Genomic DNA, 27,125 nt, shown 5'->3' on the forward strand with positions numbered 1-27,125 from the left:
CAGTAATTAGATGTTTTCCCTGCCATATAGATAGGTCATGAAAAGTTATTTCTGGTAATAACTCTTAGTATGAGCAAGGCCCCAAATTCAAATTCTTTAAGGAAGAGGTAATAGTTTTTCGTGAGCCCACAGGGTCTTGATTACCTTCAGTTCATAATAATTCATGTATCAAAGTGACATACCTTGGGGAGTCCTGTTCTGAACCCCTTCAAGGCCAAAGGACAATTGGGTTTTTTTTGTTTTTAAATATTGTGTGCAGGAAAAGCTTTCTGAAAGGCCAGGTAGGGGAGCTGCAGGCCTAGATAGTCCCAGAAGGCTCTATGTAGAACAGGGGGGCAGAGGCCAGGTTTTGGGGCTAGTCCTTGTTATTCGAGGTTCTTAGAGAATGGTCAGCTCAGAAGTATCACAAAAGCTAGGGCCAATTAAAAAAAAAAGTTTCCTCAATTCTGCATTCTCCTCTAAATAATCACTTCATTACCTTTCCCTTGTTGGACAATTTTCTCAAAAAATAGTCCAACTTCCCAACCTCTACCCTTACCTGCACAGTACACTGTAACATGTCTTTTGCCCTGTATTAGTCAGGATAAGTAATCTTAGTTGCTATACCAAACAATACCCAAGCTCAGTGGCTTAGCACCATAGTCCATTGTCGGGGAGAGAGAGCGAGCTCTATCCCATGCAGCATTCACAATTCTCCACTAACTACTTAATTCAATATAACTACGAAAATAGGTCAGGGAAGAGAGAGAATGTAAGAAATTTCACAGAAGATCTTAGGAGCCAGAACTGGAAGTGGCATACATCATTTCTGCTTATACTTCATTAGCCAGAACATAATCGCATGGCCTTATCCAATTACAGAGTAGACTATGGGATGTAATCTGGCTGCATACCCTACTGAGAAAGCTAACGACCATTTTCCATCATTCTTTTGGATGGAATACTCAATTATATTTGACTGTGTTAACCCTTCATTTCATCACTCTCATGTATGAGGCCATGCTCCTCCAGTTCTCTCCTCCTTTGTTTTATTTATATAACTAACACATATGACACCACATGCCAGATACTGCTTTAAAAATATTAACTCACTTAATATTCATCACAATGAAGGTATGTACTATGTGGTAAGTACCTTTTATTCATCCCATTTTACTGATGGGAAAACTAAGTCACAAGAGCGTAAGTAACTTGCCCAACATCACACAATTAGCAGGTGGCAGGAGCGAGGCTTTTAATCCAGTCAATCGGGTCCAGAGTTTTTTTTTCTTGACACTGCACAATGCTGCCTCTTTTCTCTCATTTGTTTCTCTTCTGTTTTATCACTCCCCTACCATAACCGTTGTTGGTTTACAGGGACTCCTCTCACATTTTGTGTTTCAGAAGAATTCATTGTAGGCCCCTGAAGACCCAGGCTGTTTCTCTCCTAGTTGCCTTTGCTCTTGGAGTAGGTCTCAATGGCTGGAATGCCCTCCCCATCTCTCTCTCTCTCTCTCTCTCTCTCTCTCTCTCTCTCTGTTAGTAGTTTGGCATTTAAAATTATATATATATTGATTTCAGAGAGGAAGGCAGAGGGAAAGAGAGAAATATCAATGATGAGAGAACATCATTGATTGGCTGCCTCCTGTACGCCCCCCACTGGGGATCAAGCCCTCAACCAGGCACTGCCCTTCACCAGAATCAAACCTGGGACCTTTCAGTCCGCAGGCTGACGCTCTATCCACTGAGCCAAACCAGCTAGGGCTCTCTCTTTAAATATATATATTTTTATTGATTTCAGAGGGCAAGGAAGAGGGAGAGAGTGATAGAAACATCAATAATGAGAGAGAATCATTGATTGGCTGCAACCCGGGCGACTTGGAACCGAACCGTGACCTCCCAGTTCATAGGTGGACACTCGGCTACTGAGCCACGCAGGCCGGGCCCTCCCCGTCTTTCTTAAAGTCACTGCTCGGGTGTCACCGCCTCCAGAAAGTCTCCCATGACGTCCCCGGGCCGAAGAGCGCCCTCCCGCCCTCCGCGCTCGCAGAGGCGGGCCTTAGGCATTGGGGTCCCGGAAGGCTCTCGCTTCCGGGCTGGCCTGTGCCACTAGCCAGTGAGTCCAGGGGAGCGCCCTTTGTGGGTCTCCCCGCCTCCACCCCTACCCCACGTGGGGCGGCGCTCCCAGAGGCGCTTCCCGGAGGGGCTCCTGCGGGCAGCTGGGAGGGCCCGGTTTCGCCCCGATTACCCTGTGCCCGCGGCGCCGCCCCCCACCCCACGGTGCTCCCCGCTCCCCGGGAGAAGGTGGTACAGCCCGAGGGGCGGGGCCCGGGGGCCCGGGCAGTTCCGATTGGCCGGGGGGAGCCGTACCACGGCGGTGGCGGGGGAACGGGTCCCGGGCAGCGGGCAGCGGGCAGCGGGCAGCGGGCAGCGTAGCCTCGGGCCCTGCTGGCTTCTGCGCCGAGCGGCGTGCGCTGCCCGCAGGGATGCAGTGGGCCGTGGGCCGGCGGTGGGTGTGGGCCGCGCTGCTCCTGGCCGCCGCGGCGGTGCTGGCCCAGGCGGTCTGGCTGTGGCTGGGCACGCAGAGTTTCGTCTTCCAGCACGAAGAGATCGCGCAGCTGGCGCGGCAGTACGCGGGTGAGCGGGCGAGCGGGCGGGCGGACGGACGGGTGGAGGGCTGGGCAGGCCGGGTCCGAGCCGGGGGCCTCAGGGGCCCCGGGGGCGTCGTTTCCTAGCTCGGCACCGGTGCTGGCTCTAACCGTGCGACTCTTCTGCCCCCGCCAGGCTTGGACCACGAGCTGGCCTTCTCTCGGCTCATCGTGGAGCTGCGGCGGCTGCACCCAGGCCACGTGCTGCCGGACGAGGAACTGCAGTGGGTGTTCGTGAACGCGGGCGGCTGGATGGGCGCCATGTGCCTTCTGCACGCCTCGCTGTCCGAGTACGTGCTGCTGTTCGGCACCGCTCTCGGCTCCAGCGGCCACTCCGGTCAGTGCTGGCGGCGGGCCGGACTGGGAGGCTGGGGGTGTCCAAGGGCCCATGCCCTCCTTTCTGTTTGACCGGCGGATACTCTGATATGCGGTGTCCATCTGATTGTCCCGCAGGACGCTATTGGGCTGAGATCTCGGACACCATCATCTCTGGCACCTTCCACCAGTGGAGAGAGGGCACTACCAAAAGCGAGGTCTTCTACCCAGGTGGGTAGGGAGGTCCTGTCAGAGAAGTGGCTTCCTTCGCTGTGGTATGCTCATAGGTGGGGGAGGGCGCCATGGCGTGGGAAAGGGGTGCATTGAGGGACCCTCTCCCCTGTCCCCCATCCTCTGGATAAGCCACAGGTAGTTAGCTGAGGCAGGACTGAGGGCCCCAGTTGCTTTCCTCTGTCAAAAGGAAACAAAACATAAGAGTTTCCTGTTAAATGTTGTCTGATTTTTATCTGCTAAGACACTCTTTTTCTCATCCATATTCCAGCAATTGTTGGGGAAATAGTTGGGTAATCAGAAATGTTTTCATATCTCCAAAAGCAAGGCAGACAGTTGTCTTCCTTTTTTAAAAAAAAATCCTCACCCGAGGATATGTTTTTGTTGATTTTAGAGAGAGAGGAAGGGAAAGAGAGAGAAACATCCATTGACTGCCCCCCATACTCACCCCAACTTGGGATCGAACCCACCACCTTTTGGTGTACAGGTCGGCGCTCCAACCAACTGAGCCACACTGGCCAGAGCTGTCTTCCTTTTTTTATTTAATGAAATATTTTACATAAAAAGTAGAGGTTTGGATTTCCAACTAAGTTTGAGGTTGTGTTAAAGCAGAGCAGGCATTGTAATTGAACAGTTACATTTCTCAGAAAGCCTCACAAATCTTATAACCACCCCTCTGTATCTAACTGGCCCAAATTTAGCTAAATCTCTGCTTGACGTGACGGAGGCTTGGGAATGACTCCTGTACAATGGCCCGTAGTCAGTAGGTGCTCCTCCTTGGCTTCCTTCAAGAGAGGACATGAGCCAGGTGATGCCACAGGAAAATTTAGGAGTCGCCATCTTGGCCTCTTACCCCTCCAGATAGAGGACTTGGCCAGTGAGGTCAGACAAACTCTCCTTACCATTAGATAGCCCATGGGCCAGGGAGGGGGCAACAATGGAAGGGCAGGGCTAGGCTCCTCATGTGGGTGCTCCCTGTCCCCCAGGAGAGACAGTGGTGCATGGGCCTGGTGAGGCAACGGCTGTGGAGTGGGGGCCAAACACATGGATGGTGGAGTATGGCCGGGGAGTCATCCCATCTACCTTGACCTTCGCGCTGGCTGACACAATCTTCAGCACCCAGGACTTCCTCACCCTCTTCTACACTCTTCGCGCCTATGCCCGGGGTCTCCGACTTGAGCTCACTACCTACCTCTTCGGCCAGGACCCCTGAGTAGCCGGGCCCGAAGGAGGACCTGTGGGTGGACAGGAGCGGGCAGGCCCGCACACATCCACTTGCTGGAGCCCATGTGAAAAGATGGACATACAACATATGTGGATACTGAGTTCCTGGTATACAAGTAGGGACATACATGCTTATACCACCAAACACAGAGACTTACGGGAACATATGGGACACACATTTAGATCATGAATCCCCATGTATACCAGGGGGTCCAGTCATGTTCAAACATAACACAAGCTTGACTCATTAACTCAGGCCTTTCTAGAGCATCCCTACCCCCAGTCAGAGCTCTGGAGTTAGGGCTGGTGGGGTATTATACTCTGCCTGGGTTTTACCCCTCAACCCAGCAGCAGTTGGGGAAAGGATGAGGAAGAAGAGGAGTTGCCTTTGGAGGTTCCCTTCACCTGCAGCTAGGATACGCTTTCCCTTGATCGCCCTGTCCTCACCATATGCCTTACCCCTGCTCTGTTCCCCTGCTATGCAAGTCCCCTCGTGGCCTGTCCCCCACCCTCTCAGCACCCAAGTCAGTTGGGGAGCCAGAAGAAGGGAGAATGCTGAGGTCAGGGTCTCTTCCATCCTGAAAAACTACCATTCTTCCCTCAGGAGTATAGTGGGGAGGCTGACCTCAGCCTAGGGCCCACCCTGATGGGAAGACCTGAAGATGTGGGCCTAGATCCAAGGGATCATCTCTGACCTAGAGAGAAGGCCTTTTCTGTGCGTACACACACACACACACACACACACCCATCACAGCTTTCAGACACTGCCTGCATTTTCTGTCCATCTGACTCTTAATAAAGACCTGTTGAACAGTTCCATTTCTTTGTGTATCTGAGCAGCAAGAAAACATGCTGTGTGATTGAGTTTATGAGACACTGGCTATATACCTTAGTGTGTACAAAATCACCCAGGAGGCTCATTGACCCTGCAGATTACTGTGCCCAATCCCCAGAGGTTCAATTCTGGGTTGAGGCCTTGAGAGCCATATGTTTAATAAGATCCTCTCCACACGTTTTGAATGTGACAGTTTAAGAAATTCAGGGCTGGATGAGGTGTGTATCTTGGTCTTGCCTCTGCCATTGCAGGTCTGGAAACAGCCCTGGGAGTCCTGCCCTGGATGGCCACGAGATGGCAGTGTGCACCCACTTTTGAGCTGAAGGAGGCCTAGTCATTCTCCATTTGCTTGCTTCTGGGTATCTTGTCCAGACAAGTTTCTCCAGTCTGCCTTCTCCAGGACCCCTCACTTCTATGGGGAGGCTCCTGGGGTGGAAAGCAGGTGGTGTCTGAGGGATTGTGAGAAAGAGGTGCCCTGAAGTGTACTCCTAGCGACCCTGCACTTGCCCTCTTAAATTTTGTGCTCTGGTTGCATCACTTGTCCCATCCTGCTGGCCCTGCTCTGAGGGTAAGGCCCAGATCACTCTTAGAAAATGGTGAGGAACATGATTACAAAAATTGTGTATTCTAAAAAGTTGACATTCTAATGAGCAAAAATACAGGAGACTACATGTATAACCACTTGTAAGCAACATCAAGTCTAAATTTGTGGCTCTGAATGAATATAAGGCCCAGGCAAGATGGCCATCCTGACATCTGTCATGGCCACCGCCATCCTGGCCATGACAGAGCCTGGCTGGGGCCTCTCCATAGATCATGGTTTGCAAAGTCAAGCATTCTAGGTCTTTTCCCATCCTATAACCCAGCTCTGCCTCTAGGCTCACCTCACATCTATCAGGGATGCTCCCGCTCCCCTGTCATCCCTCCCTCCCACTAGGACTAGGTTCCCAGGGTCCTCCCCATCTCTGTTAAGCCCAGAAGTGTTTCTTCCCAACTTTCATTTGACACAATCACTCTGAAAACACTTGTTTTCCAGTACATTTCTCCTTTGCCTCCTTTACTAGGTCTTAACCTGTCCAACCTCTGTTGACTTGCCAGGACTTAATCCTCAAACATCTGTCTACACCCCTCCCATGTGCTCTTAATCATTTCAAGACTTTAAATAGCATCTATGTCTTCCCCACTCCCAGTTTTATTGAGCTATAATTGACATATCACATTAGTTTAAGGCAGTGGTTCTCGACCTTCCTAATGCCGCGACCCTTTAACACAGTTCCTCATGTTGTGGTGACCCCCAATTTCATTGTTACAAATTGAACATAATTAAAGCATAGTGATTAATCACAAAAACAATATGTAATTATGTGTTTTCGGATGGTCTTAGGCGACCCCTGTGAAAGGGTCGTTCGACCCCCAAAGGGATCGCGACCCACAGGTTGAGAACCGCTGGTTTAAGGTGTACAACATAGTGATATACGTATACATTGTGAAATGGTTACCACAATAAGTTTAGCACCTCACAGTTACATTTTTTTAAATGAGAACTTTCAAGATCTACACTCTTAGCAACTTTCAAATATGTAATATAGTATTAACTAGTTACTATGTTGTGCATTACATCTCCAGGACTTATTTCTCTTACAACTGGAAGTTTGTGCCTTTTGACCACATTCACCCTTATCATCCACCTCAGGCCTCTGGCATCTACCAATCTGTTGTTTCTAAGAGTTGGTTCTTTTTAGATTCCACATGTAAGTGAGAACATAGAGTATTTGTCTTTCTGATTTATTTCACAGCATAATGCCCTCAAGGATGAATGGATAAAGAAAATGTGATCTATATAATGGAATATCATTCAGCCATAAAAAAGAAATCCTGTCATTTGCAACAACATACATGGACCTTGAGGACCGTCTATATCAGCGGTTCTCAACCTGTGGGTCGCGACCCCTTTGGCAGTCGAACGACCCTTTCACAGGGGTCGCCTAAGACCATCCTGCATATCAGATATTTACATTACGATTCATAACAGTAGCAACATTACAGTTATGAAGTAGCAACGAAAATAATTTTATGGTTGGGTCACAACATGAGGAACTGTATTTAAAGGGCCAGAAGGTTGAGAACCACTGATCTATATGTATCAACTCCTAATTTCTTGTCTCAGCCTAAACCTCTTCTCTGAGCACCCAGATATCAGCTTCATATATCTGACTGCCAACATCTCCACCTGGTTGTCTAATTGGCATCTCAAACTTAAAATGTCCAACATAAACTGATTTCTCCCAGTCCTGTACCTCCTGCAGGCTTTACTGTCTCCGTTAAGAATACTTCCATTTACCCACCTGCCCAGGCCAAAAGGCATGGAGTCATCTTGAATACCTCTTATTCTCTCACATCTCATATTCGGCATCAACAGAGCGTGTCAGCTTTATCTTTGAAACATTCAGAATCTAACCACCCTTGTTCAAGCTGTCATCTCTTGCATGGATTACTGCAGTGGCCTAATTGATCCTCATGCTGGTGTGCTGTGTGGAGGGTTCACCACACAACAGTCGACTCAGCCTTTCACTCTGTTCAGACATTTCCATCGGCTTCCCACTCATTCAGTGTTTTTACTGCCTCCAGGAACTACTCCAAGGCCCATGTTACCTCTGACCATATATCTCACCACTCACCTCAGCCACCCTTGCTTTTTTTTTTTTTTTTTGACACATCAAGCAAACTTCCACCATTGGATATTTGCATCTACTATTCTGCCTACAATGTTCTCTAGGCATCTTCCTGGCTCTTTTCCTCCACGCCTTCCCAATTCAGTTCCTGTTCTGAGTCCTTCCCTTAATCTTTGTGAATTAGAAGCCCTTCTGTGGTGTTTTTTAAATACCTCTGTAGCCTGGCCAGAGTGGTTCAGTGGTTGAGTGTTGACCTGTGAACCAGGAGGTCATGGTTCAATTCCTGGTCAGGGCACATGCCCAGGTTACAGGCTTGATCCCCAGTGTGGGGCGGTCAAGAGACAGCCGATTAATGATTCTCATCATTGATGTTCCTTTCTCTCCCTCTCCCTTCCTCCCTCTGAAAGCAATAAAAATATATTAAAAATAAAATATCTCCATAAGTATTTTTATATTTCTCCCTTTAAGGGATGAATCCTAATGCCCTTATCCTTGAATGTGGGCTGGACATAGTTATGTATTTTTTTAAATATATAAAAATCCCTACCCTCTGCCCTCTAGTCCCCCAAGCCATGCTTGTCTGCCTCTGCACATTCAGTGGTTCTCCACTCTGTGGGCTCAGCCTTAGAGAGGGCTTGACTGCCCTAGAACTCACCACATAAAACTGTGTAGGGGAGGGCATCAGTACTGGTTGGATTGGGGATAAGGACACCTATGTAATAACTTAATAAAAAAATTAAAAAAAAAATACGGGTTGGATCACCAAGGCTTCCTGGGAGGCGGGGGTGTCTGACACTTAGGTCTGAAATCTGAGTGGGAGGACCCTGGAGTGAACCAAAGGTGTGAGCAGGACTGAGCCCCAGTGTGGCCAAGGGTGGGCCAAAGAGAGCCAGGACTTAGGACCACAGTGGGATCCAGGCTGGGGACAAAGGTAGAGGCTGGAGATAGAGAGAGCGAGGGTCACCCTGGTGCCCCAGGGCAGGGCAAGCTGGGTTGAGAGGAGAGGACTGGTTGGGGGGAGGGGAGAGGAAGCGAAAGTCACACCTGAATATCTGTCTCTTGGGGGACTCTTGGCCCTGGGAGGAATCTTGCCTCTCTGGGTATGAGGTCAGCGGATGATCTCTGTGCTGGGTCTGGGTTTGACATAGCGGTTTCACACCCATGCCAGGTGTCACCCATACAGACAGATGTTGTTCTCACACGGCATCACCTCCAGGTGGCCCTCCTGCTTTTGGTAGGGTGATTGCCTTACATACAGGAAGAAACGGGGGTATGTATGAGGGTGCCAGAGAGGAATGGGGTCCACACTGCTCAGAGCAGGAATTGTGACCTGCCATCAGGACCCCCAAATAAGGAACAGCATCTGGGGATTATGGGGGATAGGGTAGGCCTGAATCGGTGGGCAGAGGGTCTGGAGATACAGATTAGGGAGTCACACACGTGGGTGAAGATGGCCAAAATGCTGGTCACTTTAAATGCATGATGAGCATCACTCTTTTTGTATATAAGCTTGAAGATGTCTGTAATAGAACGTCCAAAAAGCTTTAAAAAAAACTGAAGAAAAACAAAGCAAAGCCCGGCTGGCGTGGCTCAGTGGTTGATCGAGGACCTATGAACCAGGAGGTTACAGTTTGATTCCCGGTCAGGGCACATGCCTGGGTTTTGGGCTTGATCCCCAGTGTGGGGTGTTCAGGAGGCAGCCAATCAGTGATTCTCATCATTGAAGTTTCTATCTCTCTCTTCCTCTCTGAATAAAAAAATATATTTATAAAAAACCTGTGCCGAAGCTGGTTTGGCTCAGTGGATAGAGCGTCGGCCTGCAGACTGAAGGGTCCCGGGTTCGATTCCGGTCAGGGGCGTGTACCTTGGTTGCGGGCACATCCCCAGTGGGGGATGTGCAGGAGGCAGCTGATCCATGTTTCTCTCTCATCGATGTTTCTAACTCTCTGTCTCTCTCCCTTCCTCTCTGTAAAAAATCAATAAAATATTTTTTTAAAAAAACCTGTGTGGCTGTGTACCAGTATCTCCATGTAGCATGTGTACCTGCTGCAGGTGTGGAATCAGTGCAGAGACATCCAAGTGTGCGTACATAGGTGTGAGTCCACCACCATACGCACATATTATGCAAACTGCAGCATTGGGCAGAGCATGGGGAGAAGTTTCAGTTCTGTCCAGGGCTTCCACACTCACCCCAACATCCTGCGGAATGGCTCCCCTCATGAGCACAGCCATTGGCGCTGTAGTGTCCTGTAGCATCCCATGTGACTCAGTATGTGAAACCGGGCAGCTGTGTGCCTGAACTCTGGCAGGGTATGTTGGTGTGTGAACACAGTGATTTGTGTGTGAATGCCGGGACTCGCTAAGTGTGGGTGTAGGAGCACCCTGGTCCCCAGTCCGAGAGCAGTGGATTCCTCATTCTCTTTTGCACGATTCCCACCCGCTCCCCAGCGCCCCCTCCCCCGAATCTGGCTGTGTGGAAGGTGGGAGACACCTGTTGGGGGCTGGGAGCGGCGGAGCCCACCGGGGCCTCTCTCCCGGCGTCCCCGCCCGCCCTGCCCCGCTCCGGTCCCGCCCCCGCGGCCTCTCCTAGCAAAGCGGTGTGAGCGCAAGGCGGCCAGAGGAGCGCACGGCGGCAGGAGCGCACAGTGGGAGACCCAGCGCGGGAACCGAACGGAGGCAGGGGCCGCCCCGGAGGCGGGCGTAGAGGGAGAGCCGTGGAGACGCCGGGGGCAGCGGGCCGCGCCAAGCTGGTGAGTGCAGCCGCGGGGTGCCAGGAGCCAGAGGGCAGGCGTCGAGACCTCTCCGTCCCCTGTCCGGGGCTCTGTGCCCGCCGCCCTCTATTCCTGCGCTTCGACTCCTTGGTTCTAGTTCTCTGTGTCTCTGCCGCGTCTGCCTGTTTTCCCTGTGTCTGTCTGTCTGTCTGTCCCCTCTATTTACGGTCTCGCCCTCTCTCTTTTTAATCTCTTCTGTCTCTGTCTCCTGCAGCGTCGGTCTTCCCCGTTCTCTCTCAAGCCCTGTCTCCCTAATTGTCTCTCTGTCTCTGTCTCTTCTCTTTGGACTGCCTGTTACTCACATCTTTGATATTTATCTCTTGCTCCCCTCTTTCTCTTACCTCCCCTGTCTCTCTACCTAGTATCTCTGTCAATCTCGTCTCTGTCTCTCCATTCTTGAATCTGCCTGATATCTCTGTCTCTCTCCATCTTGGTCTCTCTCAGTCTGTCTCTTCCCACCTTTGTCTCTCCTTGTCTCTCTGTCCCATCTTGATTTCTATCACCTTGTCATATTCATTCTTCTCTCTCTCCCTCTCTCTCTCTCTCTCTCTGTCAGGTGGCTCTCTCTCACTGTCCCCCATCTCTCTCTGATTCTTGGTCCTTGTCATTCTCTTTGGCTCAGTCTCTGCCTGTCCTCCATCAATGCCCATTTCCTGTCTCTTTGGCTTTGTCTCTCTTGCTCTGTCTACCTCTCCTCGCCAATCTCTGAGAAAGCTATCTTTCTGTCTTTTTCCTTATGGCTTCCCTGCACTTCCCTGAACCCATGACCATCTCCTCTTGTGTTGGAGGTTGCAGGGGCAGCAGGGCCCAGCAACCATAATGCCCTCTCTCACAGGCGGCCCTTTCTTCTGGGGCCCGCCTGGTGCCAGCTCCCCCACCGGCGGGGGGACTGCGCCTGGAAGCTGTGATGGAAGCCCTGCAGAGGCAGCAGGCAGCCAGACTGGCCCAGGGGATGAGGCCATTGGCCCCTCCACGCCCACCGCCACCACAGCCTCCCTTGCCTGGCCCTGGGATTCTGCAGGCCCTTGAGAGGGCCTCAGGGAAGGTTGGAGCTGAGAAGGAGGAGGATGCTGGAGAGGATGAGGAGGGGGAGGAAGCTGGAGCTGAGAAAGAGGCAGCTGAAGAGAGTCGTCCAGAAACCCGGGGGCCCAGCTCACCTTCCAGCCAGCCCCCTGGACCTCATCCCCATGAGTGGACCTACGAGGAACAGTTCAAGCAGGTAGGAGCCCCTCATTGTCAGGCCCTCCTCTTCCTCCTTTCTGAGCCAACGCAGAGCCTGGTCATTGGTAGCCTACCCACCCCTGCTGCCCTCTGCCCTCTACAGGATGGAAAGACAGAGACCAAGACCTGGAGAGAGACAGTGGAAAGATTGAAGGATAGTGACAGGAAGGGAGAGATAGGCACCCAGAGACTCAGACACACGGAAAGAAGTGCATAGGCAAATATTAAGAGGTGCAGGAGACACCCAGAAACATGGAGGCCGACAGATTGGAGGCTTTTGGTGAGGTTAGAAGGGAAAGTGGGAGGGATTTAGGAGCCCTATAAATTCTTCCGAGGGTGGGGAATCTGGGGACTAGGCATTCTAATGTCAGCAGCATCCTTCCCTAACTTCTCACACACCAAGTCACAAGGTCATATTGGGCTGCCTGCTTCTGTCTTTGGAAGTAGAATGGAGGTTGCCACTCTTTTGCTATCCCCTCATCTCTTCCCTGTCACATCTCCCCCGCCCCCCCCCCCCCCCCCCCCCCCGCGCCATCCAAATCCTCTCACTGCCTGAGTTCTACGGGTGACAGTTTCCAGCCTGTGATGGCCACTACAGGCGCAGTGTGGCCAACGGGCCAATGTGCAGCTGGGAAGGACAAGATCTTACTCACAGGGCCATATTTGAGTGAACCCATCTGGATGTTATTCTAAGGCACTACTCCAGGCTGTCACTGTGAAGGTATTTGGCAGGGCTGTGACTCTAGGTGTGCTATTCTGGTTGTGTTACCTGTAGGGCAAGCACGTCAAACTCGTGGCCAGCGGGCCACACACCTCGTCTATTTAAACAGTGTAGGGTGTTAGTCTTGAGTATTTTCCAGAAATGTTCATCTGTGGTGAGTAGTTTGTGGCATTAGTGTATAAAGGAGTGTTACTCAGGACTGTGTTACTCTGGAGATATGGCTCTAGAGACTGCTTCTCCTGGGTATAAATCCGGGGGTTATTGCTTGGAGAGTGTGTATGTTATTTGTGGGCACCCATCTAAGGGCTCGATTCTTGTGGGAGCATAGATCTAAAGGTGAATCGCTGAGGTTGGTTACTAATGGGGGTTTTTAGTGAGTTCTTATTGGGGGATGGAGTGTTACCTAGAGGTGTTACTCAGGGACTCTTACTCTGGGGTAAATGACTATTACTCTAGGGATTGCTCCTCCTGGGTGGTATTTGGGAAGTGATATTGGAGGTGGGGCTCCGGGTGACTGGGAATGTGTGGGATGACCCCCTGGGCCTTTCAAGTCCTGACCCCACCGGTCCTGGGTGGTGCAGGGCCATTGCCTCTTTGGCAGCTTCTGCAGTGGGAAGGTCACTGTCCCTGGAAGGAGATCAGACTAGATGGTGGGGCCCCTGGTTTCAATCCAGGAGCTTCTGAGCATCCATCCTGTCTGAGGGATGGGTTAGAGTCATTATCCCCAACCCTGGCAGAGATGTGAAAGGCAAGAAGCCCTTGCAGGAATGACCAAGAGTGAATGAGGGCCTCAGCTATATCTGTCAGTTTCCTCAGTGTGGAACACAGCTCCAGTGTGACTCCCTCCCTGCACTCTGCACTCCCGGGAGGAAGCCAAGCCTCCATAGCTTCCTCTCTTCCCCTACTCCCCAGGTGGGTGTTTGACCTGCCCAGGGCACTGGCTGTAGAGGGCCTCTGCCTCCAGGGAGAGAGAGCCCAATGTCTGGGAGTTCACATTTCAGATCCTACTTACCCCTTCAGCTGGGGACCCTTATTCAGGGTACAACCTGGGTTGGGGTCCCAGGGGGAGGGAGGTTAGCAGAGCTGGAAAATGACCTCAGTCCTTCCTCAGCTGTACGAGCTCGATGCAGACCCCAAGAGGAAGGAATTTCTGGATGACCTGTTTAGCTTCATGCAGAAGAGGGGTGAGTGTGGTGACGTAAGGGAAAGACCTCCATTTGCCAGGTTTGAGGATGGGAGAGCTCAGGGTTTAGTCCCCAGTCTGGGTCCTCTCTGCAGAGGCCTGAGCTGGGCAGCACCTATCCTTTGGGCCCGCAATAGCGTCTTTAACCTCTGACCCTGCCCTCCTCCTCCACCCAGCAATTAATTAGTGGCCAGCCCACTGGCAGGTTAATGAGTGTGGGATCAATTGGGAAGGTGGGAAGGGGAACTGGTGGGGGGCTGGCCTGATTGGAGGGGGGCTTCCCAGGACTAGGGGGCTGGGAACGCCTTGGTCCTCTTTTGCTGACCCTTCTTCCAGCCTCGTCTCTCCCCAGTTTTCCCTTGCTTCGGGCAGGGGACACCCAGGGTGCTCTGCAGCAGAAAGGACTGGGATTAGACTGAAGGAAGGACTTCTCAAGGGGTAGGCTGAGAACCGTGTGAGTTGGGGCTGTGGAGGAGGAGGACTCAGGGTGGGTGGCAGTCCATCACTGAGGCTTCTCCCCAGATTCATGGGTCCAAAGACTGACTCATTATCTCTCTCTACAAAGCTAATTAACTCACTCCGAGCGTGGCCTGATAAGCTGCTAATTAACTGGCTGCACTGAGCCCCCCTCCCCAGTGCAGAAGCTGGCCAAAGTCCCTCAGGCCCCCACCCCAGGCCCAGCACCCCTGATGGATTCATTCCTAAGGAGGGACCCTCACTGGGGCCCAGATCCTTTTGCTCCCCAGGGAGACCTAGTCTTTGTGGCCCCAGTGCACCCTCCCTGCCCCTTCCTTGAGGTCTCCCCTCCACTGGGGGGTTGAGGCCGGGTGGTCAGAGCAGACCCTATCACTCCCCCCACCAGGCTCAGAGCTGTGCCTCCCTCAAGTCTCCCCTCCCTGGAGTCCGGCCTCCCTCCGCTCCCTCTGCAGGGGGAGGGGGTCTCCCGGGGCCGATAATTTCCCCCCATTAATCAGGCCGCAGCTAATTGTTCGGGTCCAAAGGCGGCAGCGGAAGGGGACGGGATCGGTAAGGAATTAACTGGGGCCCATCGCTCAGCGCAGACAGGCCCCTTTGTCAGGACTGGCCGGCGGGGGCGGCGCGGGCTGCGGAGTTGGCGAGCCGAGGCTGGGCCGCTTCCCCCACCCACCACCCTTCGGCGTCACCCCCGCCGGCCGCTGCTTCGGGGCGTCGGGCTGCTCAGCACTGTCAGGAAGTCCTTCTTACGGTCTGTCTACTCCAGGGGTCGGCAGACGAAAGCTTGGGCACCAAATCTGGCCTCCTGAGAGTTAAGAATGTCATTGTATTTTAAAACAGTGTAAAGACCTGAAAGACCACACTCCCAGGCGTGTGAAATTCGAACCGCAGCGTCCGCAATGACGTTTCACTGGGGCACAGCTGCACGGCTGCTTTCAGCCACAGTGCGGGGCGGGGTGGTTCTGGAGAGACCGTTTGGCCCACGAAGCCCGAGCGTTTCACATCGGCCCTTGACAGAAGTTTGCCCAGCCTTGGGCTCGCCCCTGCTCCTCCCGGAGCTCCAGGGGCTCTGCCTAGAATACCGCCTCCCTCCCTCCTCCCCCTCCCTCCTCCTTCCCTGTCTCGATGTCCCGCCCCGTACCCCGACCTCGCCCCGGCAGCCTCCGCCTTCCCTCCCCCAGGATGCCCGTGGGCAGGGTCCCATCTTCGTGGCCTGACTCTGCTCGCCCCCCACCAGGGACGCCGGTGAACCGCGTGCCCATCATGGCGAAGCAGGTGCTGGACCTGTACGCGCTGTTCCGCCTGGTGACGGCCAAGGGCGGGCTGGTGGAAGTCATCAACCGCAAGGTGTGGCGGGAGGTCACGCGCGGCCTCAGCCTGCCCACCACCATCACCTCGGCCGCCTTCACTCTCCGCACCCAGTGAGGCCGGGCAGGGGGGGCGGAGGGAGCGCGGAGGGAGGGGCCGGGGAGGGGCGGGGCGGGGCGGGGCGCGAGGCGGCTCCGGGCGCAGGTCCCGGTCCGCAGGGCCCGGATTCCCCAGCGCACGTGTCCCGCCCGCCCCCAGGTACATGAAGTATCTGTACCCCTACGAGTGCGAGACGCGGGCGCTCAGCTCCCCCGGGGAACTCCAGGCCGCCATCGACAGCAATCGGCGCGAGGGCCGTCGTCAGGCTTACACCGCCGCCCCGCTCTTCGGCTCCACCGGGCCGCCCCCTCGGGGCACCCCGGGCCCCGCCTCAGGTCCTGGCTCCGCCCTGCCAGCGCCCGCGCCCGGCCCCCGCCCCGCCCAGGTCTCCGCCTCCGGGCTGCCGGCGCACGCCTGCGCGCAGCTGAGCCCGAGCCCCATTAAGAAAGGTGTGAGGGGCGAGGGGCTGAGGTTTAGGGGTCACCGAGACCCAGGGGTACGCTGAGATATAGGGAACGTTAACATAGGGGGACTATGGGATGCGGGAGGCATTGAGGTACGGGGCAGTAGAGACTGATGGGGCACTGGGATTTGATGCACCCTAACCTTAGGGGTCCTGGGGTTTGGGGTCAGTGAAGCCTTGGGAACGCCAGAGTAGGGGTTACTGTGGTACGCGGATGAAGGTCCTTTATCCAAAGCTATTCCATTTTACACCTGTTCACCCAGGGTTCTATTTGCATGTAGTTTGTGCCTTCTGTGACCTGGATTATTTAACAACTGAGAACAGGAGATCCTCCAAATTTTGGACCAATTTAGACATATATTGGCCCTTTGGGTCCTGGCTGATGTGGCTCAGTTGGTTGAAGCGTCCTCCCGTACACCTGTGGGTGGTGGGTTCCATTGTCGGTCAGGGCTCATACCTGGGTTACAGAGGCAACTGATCTCTCTCTCTCTCTCTCTCTCTCTCTCTCTCTCTCTCTCCCCCATCCCCATCTCTCTCTCTCTGTCTCTCTCTTTTCTTCCTCTCTCTCTAAACAACAACAAATCAACATATTAGCCCTTTGGGCTCTCCAGTTTCAGAGCCTCTAGGCTGAGACTCTGGATGGGAGTGGGGAATGAACTTGGTGCTTGAACTTGGGTGACTGACCTCCCTTGGTGCCAGGCCTGGGGGGAGAACTAAATGCAGATACTGACTTGATTGGGTCAGGGGAGCTGAATTACCTATTCTTCCAGAAGAGAGTGGAATTCCAACCCCTCGACTGGCACTGCCTGTGGGCCTGGCCTTGGGACCTGCCCGGGAGAAGTTAGCACCAGAGGAGCCTCCAGAGAAGAGGGCTGTGCTGATGGGGCCCATGGACCCACCTCAACCTGGCGCACCCCCAAGTTTTCTGCCCCATGGCAAGGTTCCCCTAAGGGGTGAGGAAGGGCTTGTTGCTGATAGGGTTTTGGGCCTGTGCACTGTGGGAGGACAGACCTATTACCTGATAAGCATTGGAGGTGGGGCAGATAGATCCCTAAATAGACAACTGTGTGATTACAGATGTGAGGCTGAAGTCGAACGGGGGGGTGTCTATCGGGATGGAGGGGGGAGCTTGTAAGTCTGAAGTCTGATTCCCAAAAATGTGACTCCCCTGCCCCCTCCTGGACAGAAGAGCGGCTGGATGGGCCTCTCAATCTGGCAGGCAGTGGTATCAGCAGTATCAACATGGCCCTAGAGATCAACGGGGTAGTCTACACAGGTACAGGTACTGCATGCTGTCTGCACTGGCATGAGGTCAGGGGTATTTACATTGGCATGGGGATTTTAGACTTTCTCTACTTGCATGACATTCATGGATATCCAAACTTGCATGGGTAATATGGGGTTCAGGGGATTGCTACATTGGCATGGGTTAAAGGGTCTGTCTACTGTCTACATGGCATGGGGGTGAAGGCATGACCTCTCTATGGGTACCATGGGATGTCTGCCTTTTCATGGGCCTATATATCAGTGTAAATATTGTTTACCTGTTCGAGGGTATCTATATTAGCATAGAAGTCTCTGATTGACCCAAGGGGTTTGTCCTCATTGGTTTGTGGCAGAGGTATGTGTGTGGTGTTCTAGCAATCAGGTCACTAACTTCTGTTTCCTTCTTCTGTTTCCCTGTCATCCCCTCTCCTGCTTGTATTTTCCCTCTACCATCTCCTCACCCCTTTGGCAGGCATCCTCTTTGCCCGCCGCCAGCCTGTGCCAGCTTCCCAGGGCCCAATTAACCCTGTACCCCCAACCCCTACAGGGCCCCCTTCTGGCATCTCACCCTGAGAGCTCCCACTTTGAATTGAGTCCTAGCCCATTGCTGGGTGTGTGTGTGGGGGGGGAGACACCTCCTCCACCTTGATTCTTCCAGAGGGCCCACTTTAGGACCCAGACCTGGGAGGGGACCACTCCCCCCCCCCCCCCCCCCCCCGCACATGCCATGTGGACTTGAAGCCAAAGAGTTTTCTTTTGATGTTACATCTACCTCATTGTAAAGGGAGGGCACTTCCTCTCTGACCAACTCCAGCAGCATCTACCAAAGAGTCCTGCCCCTAGAAGCCCCCATCGTCTCCTCACTTTGTCAATGTCATGTCTAGGACCCTACCTCTTGGAGTCAGACCTGCTTCTTCTCTTCAGGAGCCATATGAAGGGTTGGATTGGGATGTTGTGGAGGAGATGTCCCTCAGGTCACATCTGGATAATAAAGCTGTGGTCCCTCCCTCCCCAGTGCCTCTTCTTGTTTGTATCTGGGGGTTGGAAAAGGAATTGTGTGGTTTACAGGCAGCGTTGGGCCAAGGGTTCTCAGAGGGAAGACAGAACAGCAAAGGCCCATGAGAATACAAGAGCTCAGTCTCATGAGTCAGACTGCCTGAGTTCAAATCCTGATTCTGCCACTATAATACTGAGTGGCCCCATCATTTGAACCTTATTAGACTCTAAAAGATTATGCTATCTATTGATCTATACTATAGATTCTATAGGAATGGACCAACCCTGGAATAATGAGTGTATTTATATGTGCAACTTCGGGGAATGAGGTGGAGAAACCTCTTTGGTCCCCTGAAATTAGAAGAAGAAAGGTAAAGGTGGTCTTGACAAACAGGAGTGGCCGTTGCCTAGGTAACCAGACAGCTTTCGACTCTCTTCACCCGCCCCGCCGGCCGCTTCCGGCACTGAAGGCCTATGTCGTGACATCACTTCCCGAATGGAGGGGAGCCCGTGCGCTCGGATTGGCTAGCCTTCTCTATTTGGACGGACGTCCCGCCCTCCAGCTGTTGCCCGGCCGAGGCGGGGCGGTAGCTATGGCGGCTGTGCCCGATGTGCAGCGGCTACAGGCCCGCGTAGAGGAGCTGGAGCGCTGGGTGTACGGACCGGGTGGGTCGCGCGGCTCGCGGAAGGTGAGCGATGTGGGTGCAGCGGTCCCTTTCTGAGGCAGAGACGGGCGGTCTGCTGGCCTGTGCCTCCGATGGGTGCGGTTCCAGTCCCGTCGCCCACAGTCCGGCCTTTGAAATAACACAGGTCCGAGACCTCCCGGAGCATTTTGGACCCCCGGGGCCCATGCCCATGCCCATGCCCATGCCCATGCCCATGCAGGGAACTGCGGGGCCTTGGGCCCGTCTGAAATGGGCTCAGTATGAACCGTGACCAAGACTCCGCTCCTGCCAGCGGGGGAGCCTTGACACCCTCGGGAAGCTGCGGTCCACAATGGAGGGGTGTCATGAAGCTCTGTGTAATTAATTGCTAAATTAATTATGCAGAAGGAGGTCCACGGGATTAGAGGAGGCAGAGCAGAGGTGCTCAAGGAAGGCTCCGGGGCGCGGGAGGGTGCGGGGGGCGGGGGCGGTGAGAGGTGAGGTCTGAGAGGACTAGGATTAGGAGGGGAAGGGATTGGATACCCGGTTTTCCGATGTGGACTGTCACGTCTTCACACCAGTACCTGAATGTTGACAACGGTGAAGCTCAGTTGTCCTCTTACCCCCTTTTTACTATGGGAAGACCTTTTACTGAAGGTGGAGTGTCAGGGATATCCTGGATTTAAGTGCATCAGAGGTAATGATATCTGTACACTCCTGTGGAAGTAGTTGGTACCAGCAGATTGTGCCCCACTTGAGAACTGACTTCGCAAAACATTCTCTCCCTTTGGCATCTATGATGCTAACCCTCATGGTTTTCCTTCTGCAAGAATGGCTGTGCTGCTCAGTTTTATGTGCCTCCCCATATAATTGACCCTTGAATTTTGGGTGAGATCATTCACTGCCATTACCTCTCCATCTATTCAGCCCTTTAATATTGGAATTCCTCATCCTCTACCCTTAAAGTCTAGGTAGGTTCAGTCAGAGGTGGGAACCAGAGAATATATAGTATATGCCAGTGCCCCATAAACTCTAAAATAGTTCGTTATCTCCCCAATCAAACTAGAAACTCCCCCAAGGAGTACACGATTATCTCCCTGTTCACACTGAAGATTCCTGGCAGGTGGAGCTACATCTCCTTTAATACAAGAAAAAGTGACCAACCTAGATTTCTGGGGCAAAGAGGTTTGGGAGTCTGAGGGAATGCGGGTTCTTTACATCTTCCAAGCCTTGAACCAGGTGGTGTATCTTGGAAGTAACTTTCACTTCCCTTACAGGTGGCTGATGGCCTGGTCAAGGTGCAGGTAGCTTTGGGGAACATCGCGAGTAAGAGAGAGAGAGTGAAGATTCTGTTCAAGAAGAGTAAGTTCCTGTCGGGTGCCTGCCTGCCTTCTTCTTTTCCATGCCTGTACTTCCTGAGGACTGGCCCTGGTCCTTCAGCCCATTAGGTCACTGGAGTTGCCTTTTGGGGATGGAATGTGAAGACGTTTCCCTGCTGAAATGGTGAATTGGGCTGTGCTTTCTATTTTGTGGTAAAACTCCAAGCCCATGACAGTGTCCCAAGTGATGGGCTAAGAGCTCTGTCTGAAAGACCCCTTTGGTAAAGTATGGAGAACAGGTATGGGATTTCCACAGGCAAGGTTTAGAGGCGGGAAATTAATTAGGCACTGGAGTCCTAGCCTTGGCTCAGCCAGCAACCTGCCCAGTAATTAGAAATCAGATAGATCTCTGGTTGTCTTGGTGGCACTGAGGGGCAAGGGGCCTTCCACCCTTGGTGAACATAGGTCAGTGGGAATATTGAGGGCCCCAGTATGCTCCAAGCTCTAAAGTGTGAGGTCAGCCAGCAGGTGATCAGAGGGGTGAGATGGGAAGTATGGATAGGAGCCCTGGTAGAGGCCTGCTAATGGACACTGGAGGCGTCAGCTCCTCACTGAAGGCTCTCCCCAAGGTGGACCATTCCCCCAGTATCCTTCATAAAACAGACCCTCACTCCCCAACCCTAATCCATTTTCCATCTTGCTACTTTTCTAGTCGAAGACCTGATCAAATACCTGGATCCTGAGTACATTGACCGCATTGCCATACCTGATGCCTCTAAGCTGCAGTTCATCTTAGCAGGTATGCACGTGCATCTGGGGGTGTGGATTGTGGGGGAATTTGGGCACAGAGGTGGCCTCCCTGCCGTACTAATGGGTAAAGCCCAGGAAAGTGCTGTCTGGAATTCTGGCCATCGTCTGGGCTGAAGCTGAGGTGGTCCAGTGGTTCTCAAGTAGCACTGGATGTGGTGTACTTCTGAACCACCTGGAGGCCGTGGTGCTAGCCACAGTGGGAGTGACTCCAATGTTCTATCAATGGTCTACTTCTAGAATTTTCCTGTAGAACCTTTCTCACTTTTGCTCACAGAGGAGCTTATAGGAAAGGGTGGGAGCAGAGAGCATTGCATTTGGGAGAGGAGAATATTGGCATGAGTTTCTACATCTTTTTTTCATATGAGAAAGCTCTGGGATTTCAGAGTTCTAGGCAATGTTTGCTCATCAATTAGTCAACCACTCCATGAGGCAGGGTTTGCCAAGCATCTGTGCTTGTTCATTCATTGAAAAGATTTTTAATAATCATCTACTGCATCAAATTCAGGAAATCTCTTGCACTAACTCTTGAATCCAGCCTCTCCATCCCTCCCTCTGGCTGCTGCCTCAGTGTTCGTCCACTCACACATCAACTGTTACAGTTCCCCAAGTCCTCTTTTGACCCTAGCCTTCCCTTCTTGCATGTGGTCCAGTGTCATCTTTCCCAAACACATTTCCAACATGCCGCTTTGTCTACTGGGGAACTTCAGTGTCTCTTTCTTTCTCTCCTTGCTAGGATAAAAGTCCTAAATCCTTAGCCTGCCACTCAAAGCCTTCTACAGTTTTCTGGATCTCCCCTCCCATCCAGCTCTGTTTCCTATGTTCGCCTTTGTCCAGTTCAGCAACTTACATTCTTTTTCTGCTACTAATTGACAAGCACTCTTGCTTCCAAATGTTTGACCTAACAGTCCTCCCTTCTTCGGTGCCCTTCCCACTCTTTGCAACCATTGAAATCCCCTTCGCAGGGCCATGCTCTCCTTATTGGACTCTTCGTTACTGCCCCAGTTCTCCAGAGCCACAGAGCAGAACCGGCCTGGCCGCGGCCACGTCTCATCTTTCAGACCTTCCCTTCCCAGGAGCCCTGAGTGTGGGGTCCTAAGTCTGAAGTAATTTGTCTCCTGTGGCCTCAGAGGGGCTCACAGAATTTGTTGAGGCTAGAGGAAGAGGCCTTCAAGTTAAAAATTGGAGAAAAGTTGGATTTGGAGAAACTTAGAGGCTCCTTGGGCTCAAGATGGGTCAGACCAGAGGCATTCAGGGGTCTGGGGGCAGAATGGGGGAATGTGCACCTTGAGAAGGGGGCAGTGGGCAGTAGCTCCAAGCTCCAGGATCCAGCCATCTCCCCTGCCAGGTTCTCAGCCTCTTGCATTGGAGTAGCAGTGCCCAGGCTTGCCTCACTGCCACTATCTTGTCTGTTTATCCTCAGAGGAGCAGTTTATCCTCTCCCAGATTGCACTTCTGGAGCAGGTGGAGGCGTTGGTGCCCATGCTGGACAGCACTCATATCAAAGGTACCTCTCCACCACTCTGCTTGGGGAGGTGGGTGGATGGGCAGGACTTCCCTGTGCCTCAGGTTCCCTTGGCTCAGGCTAGGTCTGCTCCTTGTCTTTGTTTGTTTGTTTTTCCATTTTTAATCCTTATTCAAGGATATGTTTTTTTAAAATTGATTTCAGTAAGGGAGAGGGAAAGAGAGAGAAACATTGATTGGTTGCCTCCCATACACACCCTGACCAGGGATCGAACCTACAACTTGGGTATATGCCCTGACCAGGAATTGAACCCATGACCTCCATGGGATGATGCTCCAATGAACTGAGCCACACCACCAGGGCCCTTACCTTTTTTAATTTTTTTTTTTTTTAATATATTTTATTGATTTTTTACAGAGAGGAAGGGAGAGAGATAGAGAGTTAGAAACATCGATGAGAGAGAAACATCGACCAGCTGCCTCCTGCACATCTCCCACTGGGGATGTGCCCGCAACCCAGGTACATGCCCTTGACCAGAATCGAACCCGGGACCCTTCAGTCCGCAGGCCGACGCTCTATTCACTGAGCCAAACCGGTCTCGGCAGGGGCCCTTACCTTTATCTTTAACCTGGGGGGTACCTGCCTTCTGCTTTGGGATTAAAAATTGCCAAGGCAGAGAGCTCAGTTTCAGAACTCCGGGCGATTTTGGCCTACGGATAGTAATGTAAGCCCAGCAGCCCCAACTCTGGGGATTCCTTCTGCCTTTTACCCCGTCTCTCAGCATCTGTCCTTTAGGGTGCTGCAGAGCCCAGATTTTACTGTCAGAGTCTCTGCCAGGTATGTGAATGTGTGTGAATTCTTCCTGCCACACTGCTGAGAGCAGTCTCTATGCCTGGGTTTTGACAAGCAGACAGTGACTTTAATTGAATCCAGATATCCATCTTGTCTGTCTCTGCAGGTATTTCTCCCAGCTCCCCCTCCCTACCCCTGGTCAGCTACCTGCTGAGCATCTAACAGCCTTAAGCTTTGGGCCTAGCATGGTGGCCAAGGATTTGGGTATTGGATTTCAGGTGGCCAGCTTAGGGACCTGGCATTTATCCTCAGCCCACTTGCAGGCACCCTGTTCTCTAGGTCAGGCAGACCTGGTCCCACTGGCCGAGAGCAAAGGGACAGATCCCATGATAGGTAAAGCTCTTTTTACCTGTCACTGCTTATGACGCTGGAGTGGAGGTATGGGGCAACTCTGGGGACCCCAAGGTTTCGTCTTCTAGGGGCCTGTATCTTCCCCTCCTTTTTGGGTCCTAGAATATGACTGGCGTGAGCAGGGAGTCCTACCACCTCCTCTAGCTGCAGCGGTCGATGAAGCCTGGCGTTTGTTTAGTTTCTCCACTCAATACTCTAATCCTGTCAAAGACCTAATAGACTATTGAGCCGTCGGGGGGAAGGCACAGGCATCATCGGCCGTGTGCATTGTGTTTTACAGCCGTTCCTGAGCATGCCGCCTGCCTGCAGCGCTTGGCCCAGATCCACATCCAGCAGCAAGTATGGGAGGGGAGAGAACGGGAAGGTGGTGAGGCACCTAGTCCCCACCCCAGCCGCCTGGGGAAGCAGCCTCAGGCTACCCTGATATCCACTCCAGGGGAAACTTGGCTTCTATCCTTAATTTCCATCAGCCTTAGAGAGGGGGAGGGACTTGCCTAGGGCCACATCCAGGTCTCCTGCCTCCCAAAGTAGGGTTACTCTGAAACACCAAAAGGTTGAGTTGGGAGATATCCAAGAATCCCTGGGGATGGTGTATCCTTGATTGTGGGTGGAGAAGTTGTGTGTGTGTGTGTGTGTGTGTGTGTGTGTGTGTGTGTTTCATTATTCCCAGGCTCTGGTGTAAATCCAAAAAGGGTTCAGAAATAGAGGACGGGAGGAGGTGATATATACTAGCGGAAATGTTTCCTTAAATGTGTGGTCCGTTCCTCCTTCCATCAGCTTTAAAACTGCTATTTGTGTACCCATTTTGGAGACTGAAAGTACCCCTTTAGAAATCTGCTTCTTTTGGCTCTGGGGTTAAGCGTCACCTCTATGGGGGATGAGGGTCCCTGATGAGGCAGAAAGGTTGGGGGGAAATGAGGGCTTTGTCCATCTCCTTTCTTTTCCACGCCTTGGCCCCACAGGACCAGTGTGTGGAGATCACTGAGGAGTCCAAGGCTCTCCTGGAGGAATACAACAAAACTGTATCCTTTCTGCTCAGCCAGGCCCCCGAGGAGTTGTGCAAAGCCCTGTCCTTTTCTTCCATCTCTAACTCTGTCTCATTCCATCCCAACCAGCTCTATTCCCCTGCTCCCCTACCCTTTTGGCAGATGCAAAATATCTGCACTACCTCACTCAGACCCCTGTTTTCACCTTGACCTGCAACTAGACATTGCTTCTCTCCAAGCAGTTCGTGCAGTGGGATGAGCTTCTGTGCCAGCTAGAAGCCGCCAAGCAAGTGAAGCCAGCAGAGGAGTGATGGCTGCTACCCATCCCACTGTGGGCCAGGGCAGCCAGGCTCTGGGGCCCTGTGCCAGCCTGCCCTTCTAATAGGGCAGAGGCAGCTCTGTATTTATTTGATTCACAGCCTACCTGTCCGCACTCAGATGGGGCCCTGAGGTCACAGGTCTGGCTACTTTGCATACCCTCCCCTCATCAGTGTCCTATTCCAGTGACAATAAACTGTAGAGATCACTGGAGGAGTGTACCGGCTTCTTGGTCTAGGATGGGGACGGGGTGAGGATGGGGGTGATGGAGGGCAGTGTTGTCAACCTTCCTAGTGGTTAAACCAGGAGCTATATTCATCCAGGTCCAGCTTTCTGGGAGGTGTAGGGCTCTCAGGACGAATGCTCTCATTTGATTTGAACATTCACTTACATATCCATTTGTCCCACATTTACCAATTATCCCTCTTTATGTTACATTCCATGCCAGGTGGGGAGGATACAGTTAGGGTCCACCTGACCTCTGCTCTGCAAAGGCTAGCTGCGAGATAGTCATGGAAAAGGGCAGCCCCATCAGGTGGACACAGAAGAAAAGAATGGAGGAGGCAGCCCTAGAGGGCGATATGCAGGGTCTTCGAGGGCCCAAGGAGCAGCAAGTGCAAAGGCAGAAAAAGCCCTTGAGTTTCTTAACTGGGAGCCTTCTTGGTGCTATTAGCCGAGAAGGGGAGCCCAGAAGAGGTTTGGACCCATTAGGGCAGCGGTTCTCAACCTGTGGGTCGCGACCCCTTTGGGGGTTGAACGATCCTTTCACAGGGGTCATCTAAGACCATAGGAAAACACATATATAATTACATATTGTTTTTGTGATTAATCACTATGCTTTAATTATGTTCAATTTGTAACAATGAAAATACATCCTGCATATCAGATATTTACATGACGATTCATAACAGCAGCAAAATTACAGTTATGAAGTAGCAACGAAAATAATTTTATGGTTGGGAGTCACCACAACATGAGGAGCTGTATTAAAGGGTCGCGGCATTAGGAAGGTTGAGAACCACTGCATTAGGGAATGAGAAGGAAGCAGGAGAAAGAGCAGAGACTAAAATTGTCACCTCATTCCACCAGGTGTTTGCTGCCCCCTTGTGGCCTCGGAGTGCTGCGGCTCCAGGCTCCTCAAAGGCCCTGTCATCCCACCCGCGCGGCCTCAGGCAGCTCAGATTCCGCATGTCCGAACCAAGTCTGAAACTGGGAGTCCGCCCAGGCCCTTCTCTCCTCTGCCCCAATATCGCCACCTTCTCACCATGCGTACCTCCTAATATCTCCCCACTTAATCTGCATTTCTCCTTTCCCACTGCCATTTGTCTGGTTCATTCAACAAATCATTTAACAAATATTCGAGTGCCTATTATAAGCCCGGCACCGGACGTGTCTCAGTGGCCACACCCCCGGGACCCAGGGGCCTGTGAGTCACTAGCCATTGCGGCCAAATTCCAACCCGCCCCCTACCCCCCCCCCCCCTTAGCTGCAGCCAGAGTGAGCTGTGCACACGAACTATTTTGACTGGCCCCGAAGAAAACCCCCGTGGCCGCTAGTGCCCACGGAATGCGGTCAAAGCGCAGAGCTCGGCGACCAAGGCTCCGCCCGCGCAGCAGCCACTTTAAACGGAGCCTCGTGCCCCTGTCAAAGTGAAGCCCGCAGCTTCGCCTTTGCTGCCGCGGTGTGCTCAGCTAGCAACGCCATGCCTGCCATCGTGCAAGGGCCAAGTCCTTCCCGTCCTGCGGACGCGGGACACCTCCGATGGCCCCCCCTCCCGCCCCAGCAGGAGGGCCGCTTCCCCAGGCGGGGCAGCATAGACGGCGTCACCCAGTTTTCCCGCGGAGACTCCGCGGGTCCCGCCCCGCCCCATCCCGCCCCACCCCCAGATCCCGCCCCGCCCCTCAGGCCAGGCCCCGCCCCCAGGCCAGGCCACGCCCCCAGATCCCGCCCCGCCCCCGCCCCCGCCCCACCCGGCAT

The 27,125-nt window shown here is 52.9% G+C and overlaps 3 protein-coding genes across 3 annotated transcripts; all 3 read left to right on the forward strand.

Annotated features, from left to right (window-relative positions):
• Window positions 1-2,369: 2,369 nt before the first annotated feature.
• SIGMAR1 (sigma non-opioid intracellular receptor 1) lies at window positions 2,370-5,214 on the forward strand. The gene is made up of 4 exons (XM_070431308.1): window positions 2,370-2,616; window positions 2,764-2,964; window positions 3,081-3,173; window positions 4,160-5,214. The coding sequence occupies exons 1-4, from the start codon at window positions 2,466-2,468 to the stop codon at window positions 4,384-4,386; spliced, it is 672 nt and encodes a 223-aa protein (XP_070287409.1). The 5' UTR covers window positions 2,370-2,465; the 3' UTR covers window positions 4,387-5,214.
• A 5,397-nt stretch (window positions 5,215-10,611) lies between these two features.
• ARID3C (AT-rich interaction domain 3C) lies at window positions 10,612-18,004 on the forward strand. The gene is made up of 8 exons (XM_070430133.1): window positions 10,612-10,654; window positions 11,511-11,894; window positions 13,729-13,801; window positions 15,512-15,695; window positions 15,841-16,130; window positions 16,915-17,097; window positions 17,331-17,420; window positions 17,883-18,004. The coding sequence occupies exons 2-8, from the start codon at window positions 11,583-11,585 to the stop codon at window positions 17,981-17,983; spliced, it is 1,233 nt and encodes a 410-aa protein (XP_070286234.1). The 5' UTR covers window positions 10,612-10,654; window positions 11,511-11,582; the 3' UTR covers window positions 17,984-18,004.
• A 956-nt stretch (window positions 18,005-18,960) lies between these two features.
• Window positions 18,961-25,356, forward strand: DCTN3 (dynactin subunit 3). The gene is made up of 7 exons (XM_070430134.1): window positions 18,961-19,095; window positions 20,328-20,412; window positions 21,082-21,168; window positions 22,600-22,683; window positions 24,125-24,183; window positions 24,807-24,866; window positions 25,052-25,356. Exons 1-7 carry the CDS (start codon window positions 19,000-19,002, stop codon window positions 25,139-25,141), a joined length of 561 nt encoding a protein of 186 aa, XP_070286235.1. The 5' UTR covers window positions 18,961-18,999; the 3' UTR covers window positions 25,142-25,356.
• Window positions 25,357-27,125: the final 1,769 nt, after the last annotated feature.

The sequence above is a fragment of the Myotis yumanensis genome, unplaced genomic scaffold (genome assembly GCF_028538775.1).
Source record: "Myotis yumanensis isolate MYYU_CA2020_CCGP unplaced genomic scaffold, mMyoYum1.0.hap1 SCAF_12, whole genome shotgun sequence".
In the NCBI taxonomy this organism is placed as follows: Eukaryota; Metazoa; Chordata; class Mammalia; order Chiroptera; family Vespertilionidae; genus Myotis; species Myotis yumanensis.